The sequence below is a fragment of the Suncus etruscus genome, chromosome 7 (assembly GCF_024139225.1).
Source record: "Suncus etruscus isolate mSunEtr1 chromosome 7, mSunEtr1.pri.cur, whole genome shotgun sequence".
Taxonomy (NCBI): domain Eukaryota; kingdom Metazoa; phylum Chordata; class Mammalia; order Eulipotyphla; family Soricidae; genus Suncus; species Suncus etruscus.
In genome coordinates, this window is record NC_064854.1 from 49,444,809 (window position 1) to 49,472,085 (window position 27,277).

General features: G+C 34.0%; 1 protein-coding gene across 1 annotated transcript in view; it reads left to right on the forward strand.

The window, feature by feature from the left end:
* Nucleotides 1-23,350, forward strand: part of KMO (kynurenine 3-monooxygenase) — a 61,288-nt gene extending 37,938 nt beyond the window's left edge. The window contains 8 exon segments of the mRNA XM_049776527.1: nt 365-530; nt 2,580-2,651; nt 4,141-4,262; nt 7,132-7,279; nt 13,862-13,919; nt 20,702-20,784; nt 23,038-23,139; nt 23,234-23,350. Of these exon segments, the coding sequence (XP_049632484.1) occupies nt 365-530; nt 2,580-2,651; nt 4,141-4,262; nt 7,132-7,279; nt 13,862-13,919; nt 20,702-20,784; nt 23,038-23,139; nt 23,234-23,317 (835 nt within the window). The 3' untranslated portion in view covers nt 23,318-23,350.
* Nucleotides 23,351-27,277: the final 3,927 nt, after the last annotated feature.

Here is a 27,277-nt window from a genome sequence, read left to right on the forward strand (position 1 = left end):
CTGATACTCTACTTTTAAATCACACAAAGTGATTCTTCAAAATCCTGGTCATTCATATTGGAACACTCTACCTTCTTTATAAGATTCTTTGTGTATGGATTCAAGTCTTCATCACATTTTTTTGTAGTAAAGAATGTCACAATAGTCATGTGTTATTCTGATCACAAAAGCAAATCTGTGATTAGTCAAAAATCATTTTCATTTTATTGTTATGAAAACAAGCTCTAAGTCAGATATGTAAATATATTTATATATGTATTTATTACATATCCTACTGCTATTAGAGGCAGTGATTCCAAATACAAATACATTATTATTTTCTTCACTAGACTTTTGTTTTTGAATGATTTATTTAATTTTTCAGATCCGACGGAGTTTCCAAAGAAGTCACTTGTGACCTTGTTGTAGGATGTGATGGAGCCTATTCAACTGTTAGAACTCATCTCATGAAGAAACCTCGCTTTGATTATAGTCAGAAATATATTCATCATGGATACATGGAGTTGTCTATTCCACCTAAGAATGGAGATGTAAGTTCTTCCTCTTTCTTACCTCCTTTCCACAGCACTATAACCCCTTCAAATTATAAAAGTATGTTCTAGGTTAATTGCTATCAGTAGCATGTCATGCTTATTTTTGAGATATGATACAAGTATAATTAATAAAAATTTACTATAGCAAGTTATCTTTACTAGTATAATTTTCATTCTCTTTTATTTAAATCAACTGAGTGGTTATGAAAGCAGAGAAATTATAACTATCCTACTGCTAGTACATAGAGGTATTTTTATATATAATAATGTCATTTTTCTAGATATAGTTCAGTAAGTAAGGTGTTTACTTAATTTTCAAACTTAATTGACCTAAATTTATTCCTTGTCAATACTATATAGTCCTTTGAACTCAGTCAGGTGTAATCCCTGACCATGACCAAGTGTGGCTCCCAAAGAAACAAAGAATAATAAGGGGGAGGCCTGGAAAGATATTATATTGTGTAGAGTGTTTGGTGCTTGCCTTGCACACAGACAGTCCAGGTTCAATATCCACAAACCGTATGGTCACCTGAGCACAGCCAGGAATAATTCTGGAGCCAAAAGTAAGCCCTGAGCATCACTGGATGTGATCTCAAAACAAACAAAATAAACGATTAAAGTTTTAAATGAAAAAAATTAAATGGCAGAATAGTCTTCTAAGATGCAAATACTTTTCAAAAAATTTTGAAAAACTGTAATTACACTAGGCAAATGATAGGTGCTTTTTTGATCATTTAAAGAAAGAAAGAAAGAAAGAAAAAAGAAAGAAGAAAGAAAGAAAGAAAGAAAGAAAGAAAGAAAGAAAGAAAGAAAGAAAGAAAGAAAGAAGAAAGAAAGAAAGAAAGAAAGAAAGAAAGAAAGAAAGAAAGAAAGAAAGAATGCAAAAACCAAATGAAAAGGAAGGAAGGAAGGAAAGAAGGAAGGAAGGAAGGAAGGAAGGAAGGAAGGAAGGAAGGAAGGAAGGAAGGAAGGAAGGAAGGAAGGAAGGAAGGAAGGAAGGAAGGAAGGAAGAAAACGTAAATAGCTGGAAAATGATGGCATATTTTTATGTATATAAAACCCCTGAGACTTTCAAGTATTTGGGTTAGTTAGGTCACTGGATTAATTGGTCTACTCAAACAACCATTACTCACTCATGCTGTTATTGTACTTAAGAGAGTTCACTAATGAGATTAAGCTTTTCATGTTGTAAAAAACAACTCATCAAGTCATTTGTAAAATTTGTATTTCCAAGGACATTTAAGCATGTAGTATTTCTATTATGTCTCAAAATAAGGCAAAATAGAGTATAACAATCATGAACACATCATAATGTTATATATGAAAAAATATATATCATTTATGTCTTCATTTGTTTTGTTTTGAGGCCATAGGAGTAATACCTGGCAGTGCTCTGGAGTTATTCCTAGCTCTTCACTCCAAAGATGTTGCTTGTAGTTCCATATGGGATGCTAGGTATCAGACCTGGGTGGGTTGTATGCAAAACAAACGTACTATTCTTTGTATTATTACTCTGACTATTCCTTTATTTATTGATTGATTTTTTTTTGAAAAAGTTGAGCAACACCTGTTAGTGTTCAGGGCTTTGCTCTGATTTCAGGCATCACTCCTGGTGGTGCTTGGGGCATCACACGTGGTACTGGAGATAGGATTGGGTGGAATGTAAGGCATAGTTCCTTAATCTCTGAACTCTTTAGCCCCAATATATATACACACTATTTAAAATACAAAGAAATGCATACATAATTTTTGACTGTGTGTCTGTTTGTATAGATGTTCTTGTATACCTGAAAATAATGAGATCATTTTTATAACAAATTCAAAAATCTTGAATACTGTCTATTGTCACAAATCCAGTTAAGTTTGTAAACTCAAATATTTTTGATTGAATTTATACAACTCAAACTTTCTAAGAAAGTTATATCAAAATAGGTAGGCATCTTACCATGCACATGACACTATTTAAATTACATTAGAAATAATTAAAACATACAGTTCTAAGATGCATTAAAAACTAATCAAAATATGTATAATATTTTCTTTTAGTTTGCCATGGAACCCAATTTTCTTCATATTTGGCCTAGAAATACCTTTATGATGATTGCACTTCCTAATAAGGTAATATAAAATTTTCTATCAGCTGTAGTCTTTCATTTATAATAAATATATTCTGTTAATTTCTTTTCACTTAGTACATATTAAACTAATACCACTCTCTAGTCTATTTAATAATTATAATTTTGAAACTTGGAAATTACTAAAAAAAATAATGGGGTTCTACGAAGAGTAGATATTATACATATGAATGACTAACAAATATTCATGTGTGCTGGTACCTGATTCTGGTATACCTAAATCTCCCCAAGACATTATAGAAAGAAATTGCTCCCAATTAAAGGAAAATATATACATATTATATTATATATTAAACAGCATTTTAAGTCTTTAAGGTTTTAGTATATTAGATTATATATAAAGGAACATAACAATTTATTCATTTGATCCTAGATACTCTTAGTTAGATATTAACTATTTCTCTACTTGTTTTTAATTTTTTTGATAGTAATCATGAGTCTAATGTCTCATAACATTTTCTTAAAAGAATAGAGGGAAAGAAGAGGAAGGTAATTAAACCTATGTTCAATCTAAGCAGTTTAGTGTTTGCTCAGTTAAAAAAAAAACTGGAATTAGTGGCTCAAGCGGTAAGGCATCTGCCTTGTCCATGCTAGCCTAGGATGGACCACAGTTCGATCCCCTGGCGTACCATATGGTCCTCCTAGCCAGGAGCGATTTCTGAGTGCATAGCCAGGAGTAACCCCTGAGCATCACCGGGTGTGGCCCAAAAACCAAATAAAATCCCAAAAACAAAAGCAAAAACAAAAACAAAACTGAAATTGGAGCCCGAGTGATAGCAGAGCTGACAGGGTGCTTGACTTACTTGCAGCTAACCTATGTTGGATCTCCAGTATCCTATAGGTTCCTCTGAGTCTACCAGGAGTGATTACTGAGTGCAGAGCCATGGGCTATCCCAGAACGCTACTGGGTGTGGCCCAACACCCTCCACCCCCAAAGGACTGGAATTTACATGCAGACATTTTTTTCTTTCTTTCTTTTTTTTTTTTAATAAAAAATTTATTGGAGGCCGGGAAGGTGGTGCTAGAGGTAAGGTGTCTGCCTTGCAAGCGCTAGCTTAGGATGGACCGCAGTTCGATCCCCAACTGTCCCATTTGGGCCCCCCAAGCCAGGAGCGATTTCTGAGCGCGTAGCCAGGAGTAACCCCTGAGAGTCAAACGGGTGTGCCCCCCCAAAAAAAGGGAAAAATTATTGGAAAATAGAAGGGAAAGGAAAAAAAAACACTCAGCAGGGGAGGAAACAGTACACAACTAAGTTCAATGTGTGTAAATTTTCTGATAACCAAGGGATCTGGAAAACACCCTGTGACTTGATAGAGGTTTACTTTGAAAGTGAGGGGAGAAAGTAGGCAAGGATGTCTTCCTATTTACAGGAACATTGTTTCCAGGTGGCCTTAATTGCAGCAAGAATCCTGTGATTATTAGTATGACCTGACCTCCATCCTTTCTTACACTGCCCCTTTTTCTTCTCACAGAATAAGTCTTTCACATGTACTTTGTTCATGCCCTTTGAAGAGTTTGAAAAACTTGTAACTAGCAGTGATGTGCTGAATTTCTTCAAGAAGCACTTTCCAGATTCCATTCCTTTAATGGGAGAGTAAGTGTCTCTGGTTCTATTGGTTTGCATTATTCACAATTCAAACAGTGGTTATGTATTTTATTTTTATTTTAGATCAGTGTAACAAAATGTAGACCTGAACCATAAAAATATATACGATACCCAAACTTCAAGCCAAAAATTTCCAAACTTATTTGCCGCATTGCACCCTTTTCAGAAAAAAGTCAGTGTACCTTTTCAGAAATCTAGCTTCTTTAATGGAGCAAAGAGAATGTGACTTCCCCTGCACCTCCAGTTATACTGAGGCTATTTCTGCTCTCTAGAATCTTTCCAGTCATCCATTGAGCAGTATTGACTACCTTGGGAAACATTGGTCTAAGCAATAGACTTTGAGCAGAAACTGAAAAATCATAATCCATGGTCGCTTTTTTGAGTGTCAACAATGTTCCCTGATTTTCACGTGTCCTATACAGGCTCTTGGTTCTCTCAGTTTTGTGTAACACAAAGCCTAATATATTTCCTTCTCATGGCAGATAACACAACTGCTTAAGAAATACAGTTAAGTTTCTCAAATCTTGAACCCTCCTTAGCAAAAGGAGAAGATGTTGGGTTTTTATAAAGTAGGACAGCCCTTATGGCTACCCCATATCACCCTCTATATGGACTTAACATTTGCTTGTTTTCAACACTCAACAGTGTCTGCTTCCAGAGTTGTTCCCTCTTAGGATCCTTTTTATTATCTTTGATTTCTGCCTCCATTGAAATAACACAATATTTCAGAAAAAGCCAAATTTTATGACTATTTCTGCCCTCACATCCTAGAGCTTCATGTTTATTTTAATGAGCATCAATATATCTTCTTTTAGAAGACTTGAAAATTAAATGAGTCAATTATGTAAAATACCCACTACAAACCCATATTAAAATCTCTCACTCTCTTTTACTCTCTGTCTCTCTCTTTTCATTTTGGATCATATGACCCAATGCGCAGGGGTGATGTCTGGCTCTCAACTCAGGAATTATTCCTGATGGTGCTTGGGAGATGATATGGGATGCTGGAGACAAACCAGAATCTGCCTCATGCTGTACTATTGTTCTGACCCCCAAATTTCTCTTAAAAAAAAAGGAGTCTGCCTCCTCCTTTCTTGTGTATTAATCCAATGTCAGTATTGGTCTTCTCTCACTTTCTCTCTTCCACTCTCTATCTTGCTTTTGGGTTACAATCAGCAGTACTCAGGTCTTACTCTAGGCTTTGAACTTTGTGGGATTTGGGGTACCATATTGCATGCCTGGGATTAATTCCCAGTCAACAGTGTGCAAGACTCTACCTGCCTTATTGTCTCACCAACTCCTGTATTAGTTTTTCCTTCACCTTTGATAATGTATCTCTCTACATACCAAAGTTAGTCCTTGTATACCTTTAAAGTTCGTTCTGTTGCTATATCTTGCCTCTCTAATCAGATGTAAGATCCTGAGGATATATAAATTCTTCCTATAGTTTCCACAAAATTCTATGAATGTTTATAAAACTACAAAAATTTAGGCTGATTACAACTATCTAATATTTTTTAAAGAGGAACTTTCTAAGCAATTCTTGTGGTTACTAGTGTTCACATCTAGTGATATTCAGCCAATCTGTTTAGATTATCAAATACTATGGCCCAGTGATACAGAAGACCAACAAGGCCATACATTCAGGCTCAGAGATCTAGAGGGCTATACCCTACAATGCTCAGGGATCCAGACAGTGCAGGAGATGGAATTCAAGTCCCTACAAATGCAAGATATGCTCCATGTTTCCCAAGTTATTTCTCTAGTTTCTAGCTGTCTATTATAAATACATAAAAATTCATATTACTTTGTGAGTTTGTGTTTAATAAAATAGCAACAGCATTTTCTATTTTATAAAACTTATAATAGATTAATATGTTTGCAAATTGCATGATCCAGAGCAAAGGAAAGCCACTGAGCAGGAAGAGTTAATCACAATAATATTATCATCACTTCTAGCCTCTCAATAAGTGGGGGTGAGCTCGGGGTGTCAGATAAAATCTGAATTATTTCTTTCAGAGATTGGATATTAAAATTTTTGTCAGTCTCATTAAGGCAGCTGTCAGCCAGGGTTTTCAAGTCGGCAATACTTTTCACAGGAAAACGTACTGTCATAAATATTTCCTAGGTTCATTGTCAATTCTCACAAAGAGGAATTTCAGAAGACAATGAAGCAAAATGCTTTTATTAATCTCTTATGAGAAAGAAGAAAGAGAAGGGGAAATCTCTAAAAGAAAAAAATTTATACTCACAGCTGAAATGTACAGGTAACCCCAGAGTGGGGTACCTTGTGGCTGATTTTGCAAAGCTGATTACAATAAGCCCTTCCTAAGTTGTCACAGTTTGGAACTTTCTGTATGAGAAGAGTTTTCCGCTAAGTTATTGTCAAGGAAGAAAATGAACAAGAAAACCATTGAGCTATATACATCCTCATTTCAAGTACTAATAGGCTTTTTTCCCACCAAAATTTCTTCTGAGACAGATCATATTCTTGATATTGGACTAGCGTTCTGGTTGACAACAGTAAACTTTTCATTCATATTTTAGGCATCCTGCTTTTCACTACTATGACTGCCTATTCATAATAAAATTTCCAATAAATATAACAAATATATTCAAGTATTGTGATGCAAACAAACTTATTCTTTTTGGATATAAAGATATTTGCAAGTAAAAAATACATTTAAAATAATAAAATACCAGATTTTAAACAAACCTGTTTTCTGTTTTCAGTTTTTCTGGATTTATTGTTCATTTTAAAATAAAATTCTATAGTAGCACCAGTAAATCTGAAAGAATATGCCATTATTTAACAATAAATTTAGCATCTCTATATTTTATTTATTTTCCTTTAAAGGCAAGCCCTGACACAAGATTTCTTTTTGTTGCCTGCCCAGCCCATGATATCTGTAAAATGTTCTTCTTTCCACTTTGAATCACACTGTGTGCTGATGGGAGATGCAGCTCATGCAATAGTGCCATTTTTTGGGCAAGGAATGAATGCGGTAAGTTATTTTCCCTCTGGACTCCTAATATTTTCCAAGATAATTCATCACTATAATTTTTTATTCTAATACTATCTTTAGTTAGGCACCATGGTTACAAACACATTGAGATCAGTTTTAGTTATATAATGTATACCCTCCTTCACCAGTGTAACCTTCGCACCACCAATATCTCTCATCTCCCTGCTCTCCCATCACCTGCATGTCTTCGATACAGGCATTCTATTTCTCTCACTCACTAGCATTGTCATGATAGTTGTTAATAAAGTTCTTTCTTTAATTGGGCTCACCACTCTTTGCAGTAAGCTTCATATTGTGGGCTTCTTCGTTAGGCCCTCATTACTATTGTTACTATGTATTATTAACATACTATCTTTCATTTTCTTAAATCCCACAGATGAGTAAGACTATTCTGTGTCTATCTCTCTCCCTCTGATTTATTTCACTCAGCATAATAGTTTCCATGTTCATCCATGTATAAGAAAATTTCATGACTTCATTGCTCCTAACAACTGTGTAATATTCCATTGTGTATATGTACCAAAGTTTCTTTAGTCACACATCTGTTGTCGGGCCTCTGGCTTATTTCCAGATTCTGGCTATTGTAAACTACAATGAATATAGGCTTGCAGAGGGCATTTTTATATTCTGTTTTTGTGTCCCTAGAGTATATTTCTAGGAGTGGTATTGCTGTATCATATACAGCAGCTTAATTTCCGGTTTTTAGAAGAATTTTCATATTGTTTTTCAGAAAAGATGGGCCAGGTGGCATTCCCACCAGCAGTGAATAAGAGTTGCGTTATTCCTACATCTCCACCAGCACTGATTGTTCTTGTTCTTGCAATGTGTGTCAATCTCTGTGGTGTTAGATGATACCTCATTGTTGTTTTGATTTGCATCTCCCTGATGATTAGTGATATGGAGACTTTTTCCATGTACCTTTTGGTCATCTCTATTTCTTCTTTGAGTAGATGTTTGGTCATTTCTTCTCCTCATTTTTTATGCGGTTAGTTGTTTTTTTCCTTTTCTTTTCTTTTCTTTTTTTCTTTTCTTTTCTTTCTTCTTTTTCTTTCTTTCTTTCTTTCTTTCTTTCTTCTTTCTTTATTTCTCTTTATTTTTCTTTCTTTCTCTTTCTTTCTTTCTCTTTCTTTTTTTTTTTTTTTTTTGGTTTTTGGGCCACACCCGGTGACGCTCAGGGGTTACTCCTGGCTATGCGCTCAGAAGTCGCTCCTGGCTTGGGGGACCATATGGGACGCCGGGGGATCGAGCCGCGGTCCGTCCTAGGCTAGCGCAGGCAAGGCAGGCACCTTACCTCCAGCGCCACCGCCCGGCCCCTATCTCTTTCTTCATTTTTCTTTCTTTCTCTTCCTCTTTCTTTCTTTCTTTCTTTCTTTCTTTCTTTCTTTCTTTCTTTCTTTCTTTCTTTCTTTCTTTCTTTCTTTCTTTCTTTCTTTCTCTTCCTCTTTCTTTCTTTCTTTCTTTCTTTCTTCCTTCTTTCTTTCTTTCTTTCTTTTTTTCTTTCTTTCTTTTTTCTTTTTCTTTCTTTTTTCTTTTTCTTTCTTTCTTCTTTTGATGACACTCACAGGCTACTCCTGGCTATGCCCTCAGAAATAGCTCCTGGCTTGGGGGACCATATGGGAACACCAGGGGATCAAACCATGATCCATAATCTGTCAGTCATGTGCAAGGCAAATGCATGGTAGTTGTACCATTGCTCCAGCCCCAGAAGTTTATTCTTGTTAAGATTTTTTAGTACATGTGAAGCTTAAATATTAGCCCCTTATCAGATGGGTATTGGCTTAATATTTTCTTCACCCATTCTGTGGGTGATCTTTGTAACCTAGACACAATTTCCTTTCAGGTGCAGATGCTTCAACATTTAATATAGTCCCATTTGTTTTTTTTTTTTTTAGTCCCATTTGTTTATCTCTGCTTCCACTTGTTTGGACAATGGTGTTTCCTCCTTCAAGGTGCCTTTAGTCTCAATATTATGGAGTGTTTTACCTATATTTTGTTCTATGAACCTTATGGTTTCAGGCCTGATATCAAGATCTGTGATCCACTTTGATTTGACCTTTGTGCATAGTGGTAGATGGAGGTGTTAGTTCACATTTTTGCATGTGGCTGACCAGTTTACCAAAAACACTTGTGCAAGAGACTTTTCTTGCTTCATTTTGTGGGGTTATTTTTTGCCTCTTTATCTAAGATATAGATTGTATGTCAGTGGAATATTCTCTGAATAGTCAAACCTATTTCATTGATCTGAAGGTTTGTCTTTATTTAGGCACCATGCTCTTTTAATGACTATTACTTTGTAATAAAGTTGGGGAATGTGATGACTTCTTTCTCCTAAGGGTTGCTTTAGCTATTTATGGGCATTTATTTTTAAAAATAAATTTCAGGAGTATTTGATCCTCTTTTTTAAAGAATGTCATGGATATCCTTAGAGAGAATGCATTAAATTTGTACAACACTATGGGAAGTATTGCTCTTTTAATGATGTTGATCCTCTTAATCTATGTGCAGTATATAGGCCTCTATATCCCTATGTCCTCTTTGATTTCTTGAAGCAGTGTTTTGTAAATCTTTTTGTATAGCTCCTTCAGCTTTTCAGTTAAGGTGACTACAAAGTATTTGAGTTAATGTGACACTACTGTGAATGGGATTGCTGTTTTAATGTCTATTTCTAGTCTACCATTATATAACAAAGGCCAGTGTTAATTTTGTAGCCTCCCACTTTGCTATACAAATCTATTGTTTCTAGAAACTTTTTGTAGAGTCTTTAAAGTTTTCTAAATATAGTATCATGTCATCTACAAACAGTGAGAATTTGGCTTCTTTGTTTTTTTTACCTAGATGCCTATTATATTTTTTCTTGCATAGTTGCTATGGCAAGTATTTCTGGTAGTCCATTGAATAGGAATGGTGAAAGGGGGCAGCCTTGCCTTGTGCCAGATCTTCGGAAAAAGGCTTTCAGTTTTTCTCCATTGAAAATAATATTTGCCATGGGCCTGTGGTAATTGGCCTTTACTAAATTGAGAAAAGTTCATTCTATTCCCATCTTGTTGAGAGTATTTTATCATTAATGGGTGTTAGATCTTATCAAATTCATTCTCTGCATCTATGGATATGATCATATTTTTTTATAATTTTTGTTGATATGGTATCATACGTTGATTGATTTGTGTATGTTAAACCATTCTTGCATCTCTGGAATAAAACCTACTTGGCCATGGTGTATGACCTTGATGAGGTGTTGGATCCTATTTGCTAGATTTTTGTTGAGGATCTTCGTTCTGTATTCAGCAGAGATATTGGTCCGTAGTTTTCTTTTCTTGCAGCATCTCTGTTTGCTTTTGGCATCAGGGCAATATTAGCTTCATAAAAACTATTTGTAAGTGTTTCTGTTTTCTTCAAAATCCTGAATGAGCATGAAAAGGATTGGTTGTAAGTCCATTTAAAAGGTTTAGATGAACTCATTAGTGAATTCATCTGGGCCTAAGCTTTTATTTACTACCATTTTAATTTATTTAATAGTGATGAATCTGTTCAGGTATGCTAGATCATCTTGGTTCAACTGTGGAAGATTATAAGTCCAAGAATTTATCCATTTCTTATTCCCTTTGAATTTCTGTAGTATTTGTAATAATCCCCCCTTCATTTATAATTACATTTATTATGTTTCTCTCTCAAAAAAAGTTTTGCCTTTTTTGGTGAATTTTGCTAGTAATTTATCATTCTTGTTTAGTTTTTCAAAGAACCAATTTTTGTTTTCATTGATCTTTCAGATTATATATCCTCTTAATTTTATGTAGATGTCTTTTGGGGGGAAGGCACACCTGGTGATGCTCAGGGGTTACTCCTGGCTAGGTGCTCAGAAATCGCTCCTGGCTTGGGGGACCATATGGAATGCCAGGGATCGAACTTCAGTTCATCCTAGGCTAGCGCCAGCAAGGCAGACGCCTTACTGCTCAGAGTCACTGCTCTGGCCCCTGAGCTGTCTTCTTTTATGGGCCAGCATATGGTCTATCCTGGATAATAACCCATGTGCATTGGAGAAGAATGTTTATCCAGTTTTCTGGGATGGAGAGCCCTACGTATATATCTACTAGGCCACTTTCTTCCATTTTTCTTTTCAGAGCTAGTGTATTCTTGTTAGGTTTCATCCTGGTTTATTTATCAAGGGGTAAGAGGAGTGTTGAGGTTTCCCAATGTTATTTTGTTGCTATTGACGTCTTCTTTCAGATTTGTCAACAATTGTTTTCAATATTTTGCTGGTCCCTCGTTGAGTGTGTATATATTTACAAATGTGATATTTTCCTGCTGTACATATACCTAAATTATCTTGAAATGTCCATCTTTGTCCTTTATACTTTTTAAAGTCTAATGTTTGTGTCATCTGATATTAATATGGACATGCAAGCTTTTTTAAGGGAGTTATTTGCTTGAATGATTGTCTTCCAACCTTTGATTTTGAGTCTATGTTTGTTTTAATTATTCAGATATATTTCTGTAGGCAGCAGAATGTTGGGCTTGGCTTTTTGATCCATTTGCCACTTTGTGTCTCTTTTTTTTATGATGATTAAATTTTAATCCAAAACAATACATTATCATAAACATAGAAATTCCCTTAGGTTTCCTATGAAAGAAAACTAGTAATGTTTGGATTTTCTAAAATCAATAAGCTCAACTTTGAAATGACTGTTTATGAGGGAAGGCTTAGGACATCTGGAACTTTGTGTCTCTTAACTGTGGTATTTAGTTCTTTGACATTGAAAGAGATTAACTGTCTCTTTAGATTTAGTGTCTTCTTTATGTAGAAGTTTGTCTTATCTATCTTGTCTTAAAGTATACTTTTCAGTTTGCCTTTTAAGGCTAGTTTTGAGTCTGTTTGCTCCATGTTTTCTTTGAGGTCTATAGGAATCCTTCATATTTCTTCTTTAGAGTCCTGATCTGAGAGGCTAAATAGGTGGTTGGCATTTTTCTGTTTATCAGAGCTGCCATCTTCATTCTCTATGCATAATGTAGGCTTGTGCTGATTCCTTATTGTCATGCTTGTAATGTGATGTGTTCTACATGTTGAGCTGGGAGATGTGCTGCCATGGAGCAGATAGGAGCAGATGGGCTCCTCTGGCACTGCCTTTTGGATCTGGGTCAGGTTCTCTCCATTGATGTGTATTCTGTGGGTTCTACTGGGAGTGGTAGTCCTGGTGCCAGCAGCAGGTAGGGATGGCACCTATGTTGTGCTCATGGCAGGTACATTATAACTACTTTAAATGTAAAACTTTAGCATGTAATATATGGGGAAAAATTAGTTTTACAATCACAAACAGCTGTCTATATTGATCACTAACTATAGTTAAATATTGGCCTATTTAATTTAGTCATTTAATGTAGCAGAATCAAAAAGCACAAGTATTCTGCCTACTAAAAACTACATTAATAGTTTGAAATTTTGAAAACTATCAATATTTTCTGGTTATATTTTTAGAATTTAGAATTTTTCACCCAAGGTCAGAAATATAACTCACATGGTAGAGCATATGCTTACCTCTTGCAGGCTAGATCCCTTGTATTGCATATCATTTGGCCACTCAGCACAACCAGAGTGGTCCTTATAATAAAATTCAACACTACAATTACATAGTTACTAAATATTTTATGTAAGTGTATAATATCAGACCTCCAAAAATGTCTTCAAATATCTCTTCATTTCTTCATTCTCCTTTTTAGAAGAAAAGAAAACAATATGAAGAGTTAAATAAAATTATGAAACAGTTTAGATGTTTAAAAATATTTTTTTAAATATCTACTTTTAAAAAATGGCACAAATAAATAGCAAGCATTAATTTACAAAATTCTAAAATAATTTTCTTTGAGTTCCTTGTCATGTATATGCATGTTTGCTACTCAATTAATTATCAATTTTAATCATATATTCTTTTGGTGGTTGTAATATATTCAAGTTGATGAATCTAGTGATTTATAATTTCTACCAAGTCGAGCTAACTGCTATTTTATTTTTTATAGAACTTCTGATTTAACATAGAAAATAAGGGCCAATCTTCTGTACTAAAAAACTCAGATTTAAGGGGCTAGAGCAACAGTACATCTGCCTTGCACTAGACAACTCCAACTTCGATCACCAGCATTCCATGTGTTCCTCTGTGAATACAAGGGAGTGATTCCTGAATGAAGAGCCAGGAATTTTATCACTTGATGTGGTCCAAAACCAAAAAAAAAAGTTTAATTAATTTAAAAAATAAAATCTCAGGTTCAAATCTACAGTATCTACTAGAACACATTATTACACAACTAGGTTTTTACTCTTAGTTGAAAAGTTGAGATTTTAGAAGTACTCATTTTATAGAGATTCTTGTTGAGAAAGTTTTCAAATGCATTTATCGAAAACAATGTTGAATTTGAAATTTTATAATCATAATTCAATATCTCTACAATTATTCAATAGTTGTGTGCTGCTTGAGGATTATGTTTTATTAATTATATTTAAAATGGAAGATCTGTTCAAAATTGTTATAAATTTATTATGTACATTTTATTTTTTATACTTTTTTGCTTTAGGGTTTTGAAGACTGCTTGGTTTTTGATGAATTAATGGATAAATTCAATAATGACTTTGGTAAGTAAATTTTGTGTTTAGCATAAACTAGGTAATGGATAATTATGTATCTATTTCTGAATCACATATCATATAAACCCATGGTGCATACTTCGTTTTTAGAATCATAAACTATTCCAGTAACAAAATTTTGAGAATGGCTATCCATATCATACAGAAGCACTAAATTAGGGTAATATAGTTTAAGATTCCTCCATGGAAATGTCTACATTGAAGTCCTGAGTTTGATAAAGACCTGTTCTTTTCTCTCCTATTCAATCTAGGTGATATGCCTTTCATAATATATACTCAGATATACATTTTAGAAGTTTCATAGCTTTCTTGTTTTTGATTTGTCAACTATTTCAGCCAATACTTCATCTTTGACATAAATTCAGCTAATATACCAATGTTACTAATAATTAAAGTTTTAAGCTTTTAACATACAAAACTGAATGATTTGTATGTATCTTGGATGGTACTTAGACAATTTTATCTAAAGAAATTGTAAACAATATTCTTAGAACTGGATGACTATAACATGCTTTTCACCATGGCAGTTAGTCAAAAGTAAGCCTAAAGAAGAGACTTAGAGAACTGGCTTTAAAATTATGCTTTGGGGCCGATGAGGTGGCGCTAGAGGTAAGGTGTCTGCCTTGCAAGCACTAGCCAAGGGAGGGCTGCAGTTCGATTCCCCAGTGTCCCATATGGTCCCCACAAGCCAGGGGCAATTTCTGAGTCTTAGCCAGGAGTAACCCCTGAGCATCAAATGGGTGTGGCAAAAAAAAAATTATGCTCAAATAGGCCCAGAGAGATAGTCCAGCGGTAGGGCATTTGCCTTGCAAGGGGTTGGCTCAGGGCCAACGGTGGTTCGAATCCCGGCATCCCATATAGTCCCTGTGTCTGCCAGGAGTGATTTCTGAGCAGAGAGCCAGGAGTAACCCTTTAGCGCCGCCAGGTGTGACCCAAAAATAAGAACAACAACAACATTATGCTCAAATATTCTCTTAAGTAAATCACCTTATCTTTATAAAAGCTCTATATTCTTTATTTCTACATCTATTAAGTAGGATGGTTCTTATTTTTTGCCCATGTATGCAAAGAGGAACTTCAGAGTGAGAGATAGTACAATAACTCACAACCCACTAGGAGATACAATAGAGAAAATGCTGTCTTCATTCCTGACTGTTTCAGGAAAAAAAAGAAATGTTGCTTTTATGCTCCAAGAAAATTAAGAGCATCAAATGGGTGTGGCCCAAAACAACAACAACAACAAAAAAGAGTTGCTAAAATATGTATAGGTAAAACATACAATTTAAACAAAAAATTATATCTGTTTAGTTCATTCAGTCCCATGTTAAAACCTTTTATTTTCTGCAATTTTTCTTTTTTTTAATTTTTATTTAAACAACTTTATTACATACATGATTGTGTTTGGGTTTTAGTCATGTAAAGAACACCACCAATCACCAGTGCAACATTCCCATCATCAATGTCCCAAATTTTCCTCCCCCAACCCAACCCCTCCCTGTACCCTAGACAGGCTTTCCATTTCCCTCGTACATTCTCATTATTAGGATAGTTCAAAACGTAGTTATTTCTCTAACTAAAAGCATCCCTGTTTGTGATGAGCTTCATGAGGTGAGCTGTAACTTCCAACTCTTTTCTCTTTTGTGTCTGAAAATTATTATTCTAAGAATGTCTTTCATTTTTCTTAAAACCCATAGATGAGTGAAACCATTCTACATCTTTCTCTCTCTCTCTCTCTCTCTCTCTCTCTCTCTCTCTCTCTCTCTCTCTCTCTCTCTCTGACTTATTTCACTCAGCATAATAGATTCCATGTACATCCATGTATAGGAAAATTTCATGACTTCATCTCTCCTGACAGCTGCATAATATTCCATTGTGTATATGTACCACAGTTTCTTTAGCCATTCATCTGTTGAAGGGTATCTTGGCTGTTTCCAGAGTCTTGCTATAGTAAATAGTGCTGCAATGAATATAGGTGTAAGGAAGGGATTTTTGTATTGTATTTTTGTGTTCCTAGGGTATATTCCTAGGTATAGCTGGGTCGTATGGAAGCTTGATTTCCAGTTTTTGGATTATTTCCTGCAATTTTTCATTTACATGACAAATTTTTACTTTGTAGAACTTTTAAATTATTTTCCCTGCATACTTCTGTAAATAGGACATTAGAACAAGTTTATAAACTGCAAAAAATACATTCCACAGAATATATTGGAAAAAAATTGGTACACAAATATTAAAATATTTAAAGTATTAACACATTGACATGAAATAAGCAATGATTTTAAAACTTCAAATAAAACTTTATTATTTTAAAATGAAGACTTGGTTTTCTTACAGATATGGTGACAAAAATGACATTAAAGTTACTTTAGTGATAACATATATTTGATTACTAGACAGTCTGATTTAAAATTGAATTTTTTTCTTTTTAAATCTTTATTTAAGCACCATGATTACAAGCATGCTTGTAGTTAGGTTTCAGTTATAAACAGAGTACCCCCCCTTTACCAGTGCAGCATTCCCACCACCAATTCCCCCCTGTCCTCCTACTGCCTGTATTCACGACAGGCATTCTACTTCTCTCATTCTTTAACATTGTCATACTAACTGTTAGTGTAGTTATTTCCCTAACAGCATTCACCACTCTTTGTGGTGAGCTACAATTGAATCTTATTATGTCCTTTGCTTTCATTATACACCTGATATTCCATTTGTATTAGAAACTAGAGTCAAAGGCCAGAGATAGTAAGTACAATGCTTGTTTTACACATAACCAACCTAGATTTGATTTCTGTCACCACAAAAAGCCCAAGAGCACTTTCAGGAGTGATCTCTGAGCACAGAGTCAGGTATATGTGTGAATAGCACTGTGTGTGTATTATCTCTCAGTCTAAGGTTGCATTCTAAGGAAACTACAAAAGATATTCCCCAAGACAGCAGATTTTTCCCACATAACAGATTTTTCACAAAATTTCCACCCTTATCCTGAAGAGTTTTATTCTGAGTTTTCTTCAGAGTTTCACCAAATAACCTGTAGGTGACTAAAGTGAAATGGAGAGCACAGAAGGTAGTAGCCTCAAGAAAGAAGGAGCCTCCTTGTTTAATTCACTTCAGTCACCTGCAGTAGGACTACAATATCTACTAAGATGTCAACCCACATGACTCGGACAGGACACTTGCATCCCACCAGTCCCTGAGGCAGACATTAAACTGCATCTGAGACACACTTGATTTTCACAGAAACTTGTACACACTACATAATTTTAAGAGCTTTGGCTTCAAGCTAGAGCAAGAAATTGGTCTTTGTTGGAAAATAAAGTTGGTCCTGACATCCAACCATATTCCCAGGTTCATTGTCTATTTTTGTAGAAAATAATTTCAGAAAGAAGACAAATAGTGATGTAAAATAATTTTATTCTGAAAACATGAAGGGAGAGAAAGAAGCATACTCAGAAGGAATGCACGTTTCTTCAGAGGGTAGAGAGCAAAAAGTAACCAACCCAGGTTAAGAATCTAAGATGTGAATGACTTAAAATAAATTCTGTGCCCTTTTATTCCACTGAATAATCAGTTTTCTAAGTTTTTCTTAAACTTCCGCTAGTGTAGTTAAAAATCTGATTTTAGGATATCCACAGGAAGAACTTGTAACTTTTTGTCTTTCATGATCTTTTTTTAAAAAAAAACTTTATTTAAAACTTATTGGAGGCATGTGTTTTCAATATTGTTAATAAGAGGTTTTATGCATACAGCATTCGAAACCATACCTTCCATCAGAATTTCCATTTCCTTCCATTTTCTCAATTTCCCCTCCAGTTCATCCCACTCCCTCACCCTCTTGATAAAGTTTAATTCTTTAGACCAGATTTCAGGTTCTACTACCTTTGGTTTGGTGTTCTATAACTATGTTTTTCTTTAAATATATACATATATGTATAGTGCATATCAAAATGATCATTTTGTTTCTGTCCCTAACTAACTTCACTCATCATGATATCTTCAAATTCTAGATATGTGGTGGCAAATTAACTGATTCCACTTTTTCATAGGAGTTCAGTTTCTGTATTCAAGAATCTGTTCTTAGACACTTGTGTTCCAAAATTTTGACTACTTTGAATAGTGCTGCATTGAGTATCTTTGGTTTCTAGGAATAGATGCCAGAAGTAGAATTTCTGGGCCAATTTTTATCTTTTGAGATTTGCTCATGTTGTTTTCCAAAGAGGATGAAACAATCAGCATTTAAACCACCAATGAATGAGAATTACTTTTCTTCCACATCTATTTCAGCATTGGCTGTTTTTGTTCCTTTTCATGTGTGCTAGCCTAACTGGTGAGAGATGATATTGTATAGTTGTTTTGATATGCATTTCACTGGTTAAAGTGATTAAGAGTATTATTTTTTCTTATATCATTGGTATCTATATGTCTTCATAAAATTAGTACTCATCTCTTGTCCCCAATTTTGATAGGCTTATTTTTTATGTTGCTGAGTTTTACTAGTGCTTTATAAATCTTTAATATTAAACAATGTATAGATAAATGATGAGCAAATGTTTTCTCTAGGGTTTGTGTTCTCTCTGTAGTTTCACTAGAGACTTCTGTGGTACAGAAGATTCTTAATACTTTTTATAATTACTTTACTTAAGCACCATGGTTACAAAATTGTTCATGATTGAGTTTCTGTCATAGAAAGTATACCACCCTTTACCAGTCCACTTTTTAGCCACTAATGTCCCTAGTTTCCCTCCAATACACCTATCACATACCTGCATCTGGGGAAGGCATTTTACTTCTCTATCTCCTCACTCTATCTCTCTCTTCCTCCCTCTTTTCATTTTGACACTATAGTTCACACTATTGTTAAAAAAGGAGCACCATGAATATCACTTTATCACCTTTCAGCACCAAGCTCTTGCCCAGAGTGATCAGACAACTATCATTGTTACAATGGACTCTTCTTAGCCCTAACTGCACTCACTGCTCTTTGTAGCAAGCTCCCTACCATGAATGAGTCTTCCTGTCCCTCATCTTTATTTTCCTTGGATACTATTACCATACTCTTCTTTCTTTTTCTTTTTCTTTTATTTTTTATATCTTCATTCAAACACCTTGATTACAAATATGATATTAGTTGGGGTTCAGTCATGTAAAGAACACCCCCTTCACCAGTGCAACATTCCCATCACCAATGTCCCAAATCGCCCTTCTCCCCATCCCCACCCCCCTGTACTTGAGACAGGCTTTCTACTTCCCTCATTCATTCGTATTGTTATGATAGTTCTCAATGTAGTTATTTCTCTAACTCTACTCATCGCTCTTGTGGTGAGCTTCATGGAGTGAGCTGGACCTTCCAGCCCTCCTCTCTTTTGTCTCTGAGAATTATTGCAAAAATGTTTTTTATTTTTCTTAAAACCCATAGATGAGTGAGACTATTCTGCATCTAGCTCTCTCCCTCTGACTTATTTCACTCAGCATAATAGATTCTATGTACATCATGTATAGGAAAATTTCATGACTTCGTCTCTCCTGATGACTGCCTAATATTCCATAATACATATGTATATGTACCACAGTTTTTTTTTTTTTAGCCATTCATCTGTTGAAGGGCATGATTGTTTTCAGAGTCTGGCTATTGTAAATAGTACTGCAATGAATAGAGGTGTGAGGAAGAGATTTTTGTATTGTATTTTTGTGTTCCTAGGGTATATTCCTAGGAGTGGATTATATGGGAGCTCAATTTCCAGTTTTTGGAGAAATCTCCATATCACTTTCCATAGAAGTTGGACTAGATGGCATTCCCACCAGCAGTGAATAAGAGTTCCTTTCTCTCCACATCCCTGCCAGCACTGCTTGTTCTCATTCTTTGTGATGTATGCCAATCTCTGTGGCATGAGATTGTACCTTATAGTTGTTTTGATTTGTATCTCCCTGATGATTAGTGATGTGGAACATTTTTCATATGCTTTTTGGCCATTTGTATCTCTTCTTTGACAGTGTCTGTTCATTTCTCCTCCCCATTTTTTGATGGGGTAAGCTGTTTTTTTTCTTGTAAAGTTCTGTCAGTAAAACTGAGAATTTCATCCAAATACTCATATTTAGAAATGACATAGGTAGTAACTATGTCAATAACTATAGCATATAATTTTATCTTAGTTATTAATTTATCAAATATTTGTATGTTTCATGTTAATGTTCCTAACATAAATAAAATGGGACCACAGAATTTGATTAAATTAATGTGGTAATAAGTACAGTAAAATATATGTAAATGGAAATAAGGGTGAACAAAAAAAGTATATATAATTTTAGTTTTTGAAATAAAGATTTACTAATCAAGCATATATTGTTTAGTTTTATAATACTTTATTTAATAAAAGATATGTCCTTCTATTTCTTGCTATTTTAGAATGTTAATTATTTGGCATACTTACACACTTTATAAAAATTATTAGAAATATTGCAACTCAATCATTAACAACTTTGTACCTGTATCTCATGGTGATTCATGATAAATTATATGATAATGATATATAACATATAATTATATGATAAATTAACTATAAATTAAAATAAAACTCATAATAAATTAAATCATTTATCTTAATAATGGCTTTAAAACTAGTGTAAGCTATGAAAATTCGAAACATGATAACTAAACTTAAAAAATTATTAGAGATTAAACTTTCAAGAAATATATCACTTATATTTATCTAGGTAGAGACTATCACACTTTTATAGACTACTTTGGAAAAGACACTATTTAACTTGATTTCTAGGTCTATGTCTTCCTGAATTTTCAAGATTTAGGATTCCAGATGACCACGCAATTTCCGACCTATCTATGTACAATTATATAGAGGTGAGTGATTATATTCGTCTCTAGTCTGAAAACTCATTATTAGTAAACTCATTTTCTGATCATTTATAAGTGGTTTGCTTTAAGTTATTTTTGCTCCAGCCCTATCTAATGTATTTTGCCTAAACATAAAATACAAAAATAACACATTCACATACACACCATTTCATACACTTGAGTTGATTATGACATGTGGACCAGATGTTTCCAAAATATTTGGCCTATTTTCACCTTTATAGAAAGAATAACACTCTGTATCCATAGAAGTCTGTCTTTAAGCAAAATAAAACAGAAAGTGCTTCCAATTCTACTTGAAACTATCACTATAATTCTGTAAAATTCCAGTGGTTCCCAGAAGGCATCATCATTGACTTTTGAGAAACAATAATGTTGACTATTGCACACACTTATAACCTCTACCTACTTTTCAGAGACATTTATAGACTAATTAATGGGGCAAAACATTTGATATAAATATTTAAAATTTATAGGCACAACCATTACATATGCTATTTTATTTTATTATTTTTGTTTTGTTTTGTTTTTTGTTTTTTGGGTCATACCCAGCAACACTCAGGGGTTACTCCTGGCTCTATGCTCAGAAATCGCTCTTGGCAGGCTCAGGGGACCATATGGGATGCCGGGATTTGAACCACCGTCCTTTTGCATGCAAGGCAAACTCACTACCTCCATGTTATCTCTCCGGCCCCATTATTTTATTATTTTTAATTATATTTTTACTAGGGCACCATGATTTACAAAGTTGTTATAGATTAACTTTAGACATAAAATATTCCAACACAAATTCAATCACCAGTGTTAATTTCCACCAATACCCCTAGTTTCCCTCCAACTCACCTCTTACCCCCTATCCTGTCTCCTTGACAGGCACATTTTTTAGTTTGTATTTAATATTTTTAGATATGTTGGTTTTCTGGTATATATATAATATATATTATATGTATCTCACAATTTTATAGCCCCAATGTATTCAAGGCACCAATTTCTGCTCTCTCTACCCCCTGTTACCTCCTTTATGCTTTATTCTCTAACCTTCTATATCTTTCCTTCTCTATCTTCACTGCTTTTTAATTTTTAATTAAATTTAAAAACTGTGGTTTACAAAGTTATTATTGTTTAGTTTTAGGAATATAATATTTCAACACCAATCCTACTACCAGTGTCAACTCCCATCACCAAAGCTTCCATACTCCATTACCCTCAGCCCCCATTCTTCTTTCCTCACTCCCTAATTGCCACCTTGAGAGATATATTACAAAGTTTGGTGAATGTTGGGGGCCGCAGGGGTGGCATCAAGGGGTAAAGCGTCTGCCTTGCCGGCACTAACCTAGATGGACTGGGGTTTGATCCCCCAGTGTCCATATGGTTCCCCAAGCCAGGAGCAATTTCTGAGCACATGGCCAGGAGTATCACCTAAGCGTCACCGGATATGGCCCCCAAAATAAAGTTTGGTGAATGTATTTTAGAGTCTTCAGTTCTTCCAAGGTTAGTTGTGAGTCTGAAATTTCTGAGCTGTTGTTTATCCATAAAAAAATGTATCCTTTCTTCATACCTGAATGAAAGTCAGGCTGGGTTTATATTTACCTCCTAAATAGAAAGTTAAACAAGACCAAATATCTTTAAATTGACCTTTCTTGTGATAACAATATTTCTAATTAAATAAAAAACAAAGGAAGCCAGTCAAATATTTCACTTCACAGTGGCTGGAGTGGTAGCACAGTCGTAGGGCATTTGCTTTGCACATGGCTCAGCCAGGACATATGCAGGTTTGATTCCCGGCATCCCAACGATTCCAGGCATCCTAAGTGGTCCCTGAGCAATTTCTGAATGCAGAGCCAGGAGTAACCCCTGAGCACCAGTGGATGTGACCCCCAAAAAACAAAAAAACAACAAAAACAATAAACAAATATTTCACTTCACAGATAATTTGTAGATTTGATAAGTACTTTGCTGAAATATAATTTCCTACATATACTTCTGAGCAAATAGAGTTATATAATAGGTATTTCATAGTTGCCCTACATTTTCAAGACAATGCCCTACTGGCATTGACTAAATTGTAACATATAGTACTATTAAATTTGCTAAGAAAAAATGGAGCTGGCTGGTCCAGAAACAAGAATTTAGTATTTTCTAACTACTTTTGTGGTGACTGAAGTAAAATGTAGTAACAGATTACAGGATGTTATAAGTACTTTGTTTAAGATATTCTGTAAAAATTTCACATTATTGCAGATGAGAGCATATGTCAACTCAAGATGGTTCATGTTCAGAAAGAACATAGAGAAATCTCTTCATGTTATCATGCCATCTACGTTTATTCCTCTATACACCATGGTAAGAGTTGGTTTTAAGACTTTTTTATTTTAATATTACATGCAACCATCATAAAATACTCCAAAATATGCTTTTTTTTGAAACTTCCTTACAGGTCACCTTTTCCAGAATAAGATACCATGAGGCAGTGTTGCGTTGGCATTGGCAAAAAAGGTGGGAGCAGATTATGCTTTTATAAATATCTGATACATTCGAGCTCATACAATTATGGTTCATGCAAATATGGTTAGTGTTGTAACAGAAAAAATAAAGAAATAGTGTCATATGCCAAATATTTATGCCATATATAAAAATATAAAAGCAAAATATTTGGCAAACTATAAAGTGTAATGAACAGAATAATAAATATGAGGCAGACAGGGAGTATTTATTTTTAATGTTTTTGATTGATGTGAGGGATTGAAACAGAGTTGGCTGTATTTAAGGAAAGATCTTTAAGTCTTGTATGATTTTTCTGTATTCAAAGATTTTCTATAGGGAAGAAATTTAAGAAAACAAAATTGCTAGTATTTCTAAACATTTTATTTTATATATGATTTTAATTTTTTCTGCAATTGACTTTTGATTAATGCAGTAATTTTTGACTTAATTTATAAAATTGGATAGTATTGAATCACTTGTCACACACTTTTTAATTTTAATATAGTTCTATGAATTGTACAGCTGAGTAAAATAGATGTATTTGGGGCAGTTAACTAAGAAAAGCCAGTAAATTCTAGATCTTCCACTTTGGAAGTCTTGAAACTATATTAAAAATAGTTTGATTTACTTTGTAAATGAAGAAACTTGGAAATGAATAAGCAATCTCAGTACTTCACATAGCATAGAGTCTAGTAAGAGAATAAGGTGGACAATGATATTGGAGAGACATACCCCATTCCTAGTGGCCATTAGGAACTTCCCAAGTATTTCAGTAAAACTGGAAAGTACTTAATATTAGTGAGGTTGGCCAGAGATGGAGCTGGAATCATTAAATGGATTCTTAAATATTCTGAATATTATCTTGAAGGTTACAGAGAGAGAAAGGAATCTAGTAACTCAGATGTAAATTTAAAAAAATATTTCTTTGCTGTGATAAGTATGAAATTAAAAAAATCTAATTTTATTCACATATAGATAAATAAAATATGCGCTGGCCTCAAGAAACTAAGAGTCTAATGGGGAGAAACTGACTGAAACAGGCTTTCTAGCACAGAGGATTATGAGTGTAGTGAAAAGAGGCCAAGATGATAGAGGAGACTCCCCGCTTTTTCCTCCTGTCCTGTCAAATCCCTTCTAGAATAAGCCTTTTTGTGTTATTTTCCCAGAAACTGTAAAGAATCACATTTAATATCTTTTTGTGTCTTCTGAATTACAGAGGTCACGAGTCTCTTACTCTTCTCATAAGAACTTTTCTCAGGATCCACCTAGTGATTGAATTATTTGTGGCTTTGGCAGTGTTCTCTTAAGGATTCATAACTCTTCATGGTATTACAAAAAATTTTTACATGGTATTACTGAGATTTTCTTATATAAAGCAAATGAATTCAAGTGTTTCTCCAGAGAGAGGGAGGAAGGAAACCACATTTCCAATTTTGGCTTTAGAACAAAGAGGAAATTGTATATAATGTTATTTAAGACTGAGATGTATTTTAAGATTCTAATCTCTGAACAACTAAAATGAGTGTTCTTATTGTATTTACAGGTGATAAACAAAGGATTGTTTTTCTTTGGAACATTGATAGCCTTTGGTAGTACGTACCTTCTAATACGGTACATGTCATCAAGACCCCTGAACTACTTGAGAAAGCCATGGGACTGGGGCAGTTCCATTCATAATATAGGTCATATTTCCCAAAAATTGCCATGGGGCCACTAAAACAAAATTCCTGTTGTCATTAACAAATTATTAAAAACCCTGAAGTAGCAAATTCTTGGTTACCCTGTAACAAAAATAAAGGGTCAAAACCATTTTACAACCATCAGATAAAATCTGATAATGGAAGATATTTGACTTTTTATAATTAAATTTAATGTGAAATTTCTATGTTAACTACAATTATTGAGAAAATATAAACACTGTAAGTTTCCACATTACTTCCCTATAACGTTATAAGTAATTATTCTAAAAATATATTTGCAATGATAAAGTTCTCTTTCACTTCTCAAAAAGTAAAGTCCTAGAGGCCTGGGGGAAGACACTTATTACATTTTTTCCTTAAAGGCCACAATTGAAGTCATTATAGGGTTGGTTCATACTTGGAACACAAACATTACATTTTGTCTACATGTTAATTTCCTAATTTGATGGAATTTATTTAGGCACATGGTTTAGATTCACTTAGTGATACTGCAAGTTCAAATGAATATAAACAAGAGATTCAACAGGAATTGCAGAGCATAAAATTAATTTGTTTTGTTTACTAGTTCTCAGATACCAGTATTACTTTCTGGACATGAGGTTAGCAGAGAGAGAGAGAGACAGAGAAACAGAGAGAGACAGAAGATTAATAATATATTAAGAGAAAAATGAGAAGTTTTTAACTTAGAAATTAAATATACATTTATACAAGACAGTGGAGAGATATATTAGAGAAATATGAAGCCATATTTTATTCTATTTCAGAAGCAATTTACTAATTTTTCTTGAATATATGTATAGCATAACCAGTTTTAAAAAATGGGTTTTAAAACCTCATTTAATAAAATGCAAACATTTGTTTGATCTTCATAGTCTAAGAAATCAATAAAATAATTTTAAGATCTTACATAAATTCAGACATTTTGACTTTTAAAAGTTCCTGTTTAGAATTTTCCCAAAGTGAGTAATCACATCAACTGATTGCTATGGTATAATATGGGGCAACTCTAGAAATTATGTGCAATTGAGAGTCATGTTCTGTTTCTTCCTTTAAAGAAGGTAGATTTCTTGGGGGGCGGGCACTGAGAGTTTTTAAAAAAATTTTTACTAGAAAGGAGGAAGTCGGCCAAATAATTTGGGGAACATTGAGCTTTAACAATGACCTGTGGAAATATGGCTTCTTTACAAATGCTGATTATTAATTATACAGTGGCTTAATTGAGGCACAATGAAATTTCAGAAACACTTTACATGAAAACAATTCTCAACTTAGTTTTGTCTATTTAGTTTTAAATATTTATTTGATTTTTATTTTCTTTGTTGGGAACTCCTTTTATAAATCCAGAGCTCATAATAAAACTATGGAAAACAATTTGAAAAAGGAGAAGAAATCTTCCATGTTCTGTTTTAAAATTTAATTTAATTTAATTTAAAATAGATGGAAATATTTTATGCATATAAGTGTTTTGGTTGATGACAGATTCCATATATATGCATGGGTTCAAAATTCTTATTACCTTATAATTAATGCAGTAACCATCATATTATTTTATATTTGCAAAAGGCTCATACATTCAGTATTTACCAAATCTTTTGATATCTTCACTTTTCCTTATTTAATTAATCTCCTGATCTGAACTCTAAGCTAACATTCTCACCTCCAGTGTTGCCAGTAATACACCATTTGCACCGAGCATATCAGATAGGATTCATAAAATATTCACAAAGATCAGGCAACAGAAACATTCCTAAAACCAAATCAAAGAATAAGAAGAGGAAATGAAGACACCTCTTTCAAGAAGAGAGATTAAAATGTACACATCATCACTTATCAGGGAAATACAAGTCAAGATGACAATGAGTCATTTCACACTAATGAGATGATTGTTGTTATTTAATTAATCTACTTATTAATTAATAAAATGGAAATAATTTATGTTGTGGTAAAGAAAATCTTATCCAGGGCTGATGGGAATGATTTCTTGTTCAACTGCAATGGAAAACTACATCTAACTTTTTTAGAAGCCATATTACCCAGAAATTTCTCTTTTTGATATATACCCCAGGACACAAAACAATAATTTAAAAGGACATATGCACAGTTACGTATTGCAGCACTTAGTATAATAGCTAGATATAAAATCAATCCAGGTGTCAATGATAGGTGAGTTAATTATGCTATATATACACAATCGGATACTATGCCACTTAGTTGTAACTTGAGGGTGTCATGTTAAGGGGATTGTCAGAAGAATAAATACCAGATGATCTCACTTATCTTTAGTATATAAAAAATAG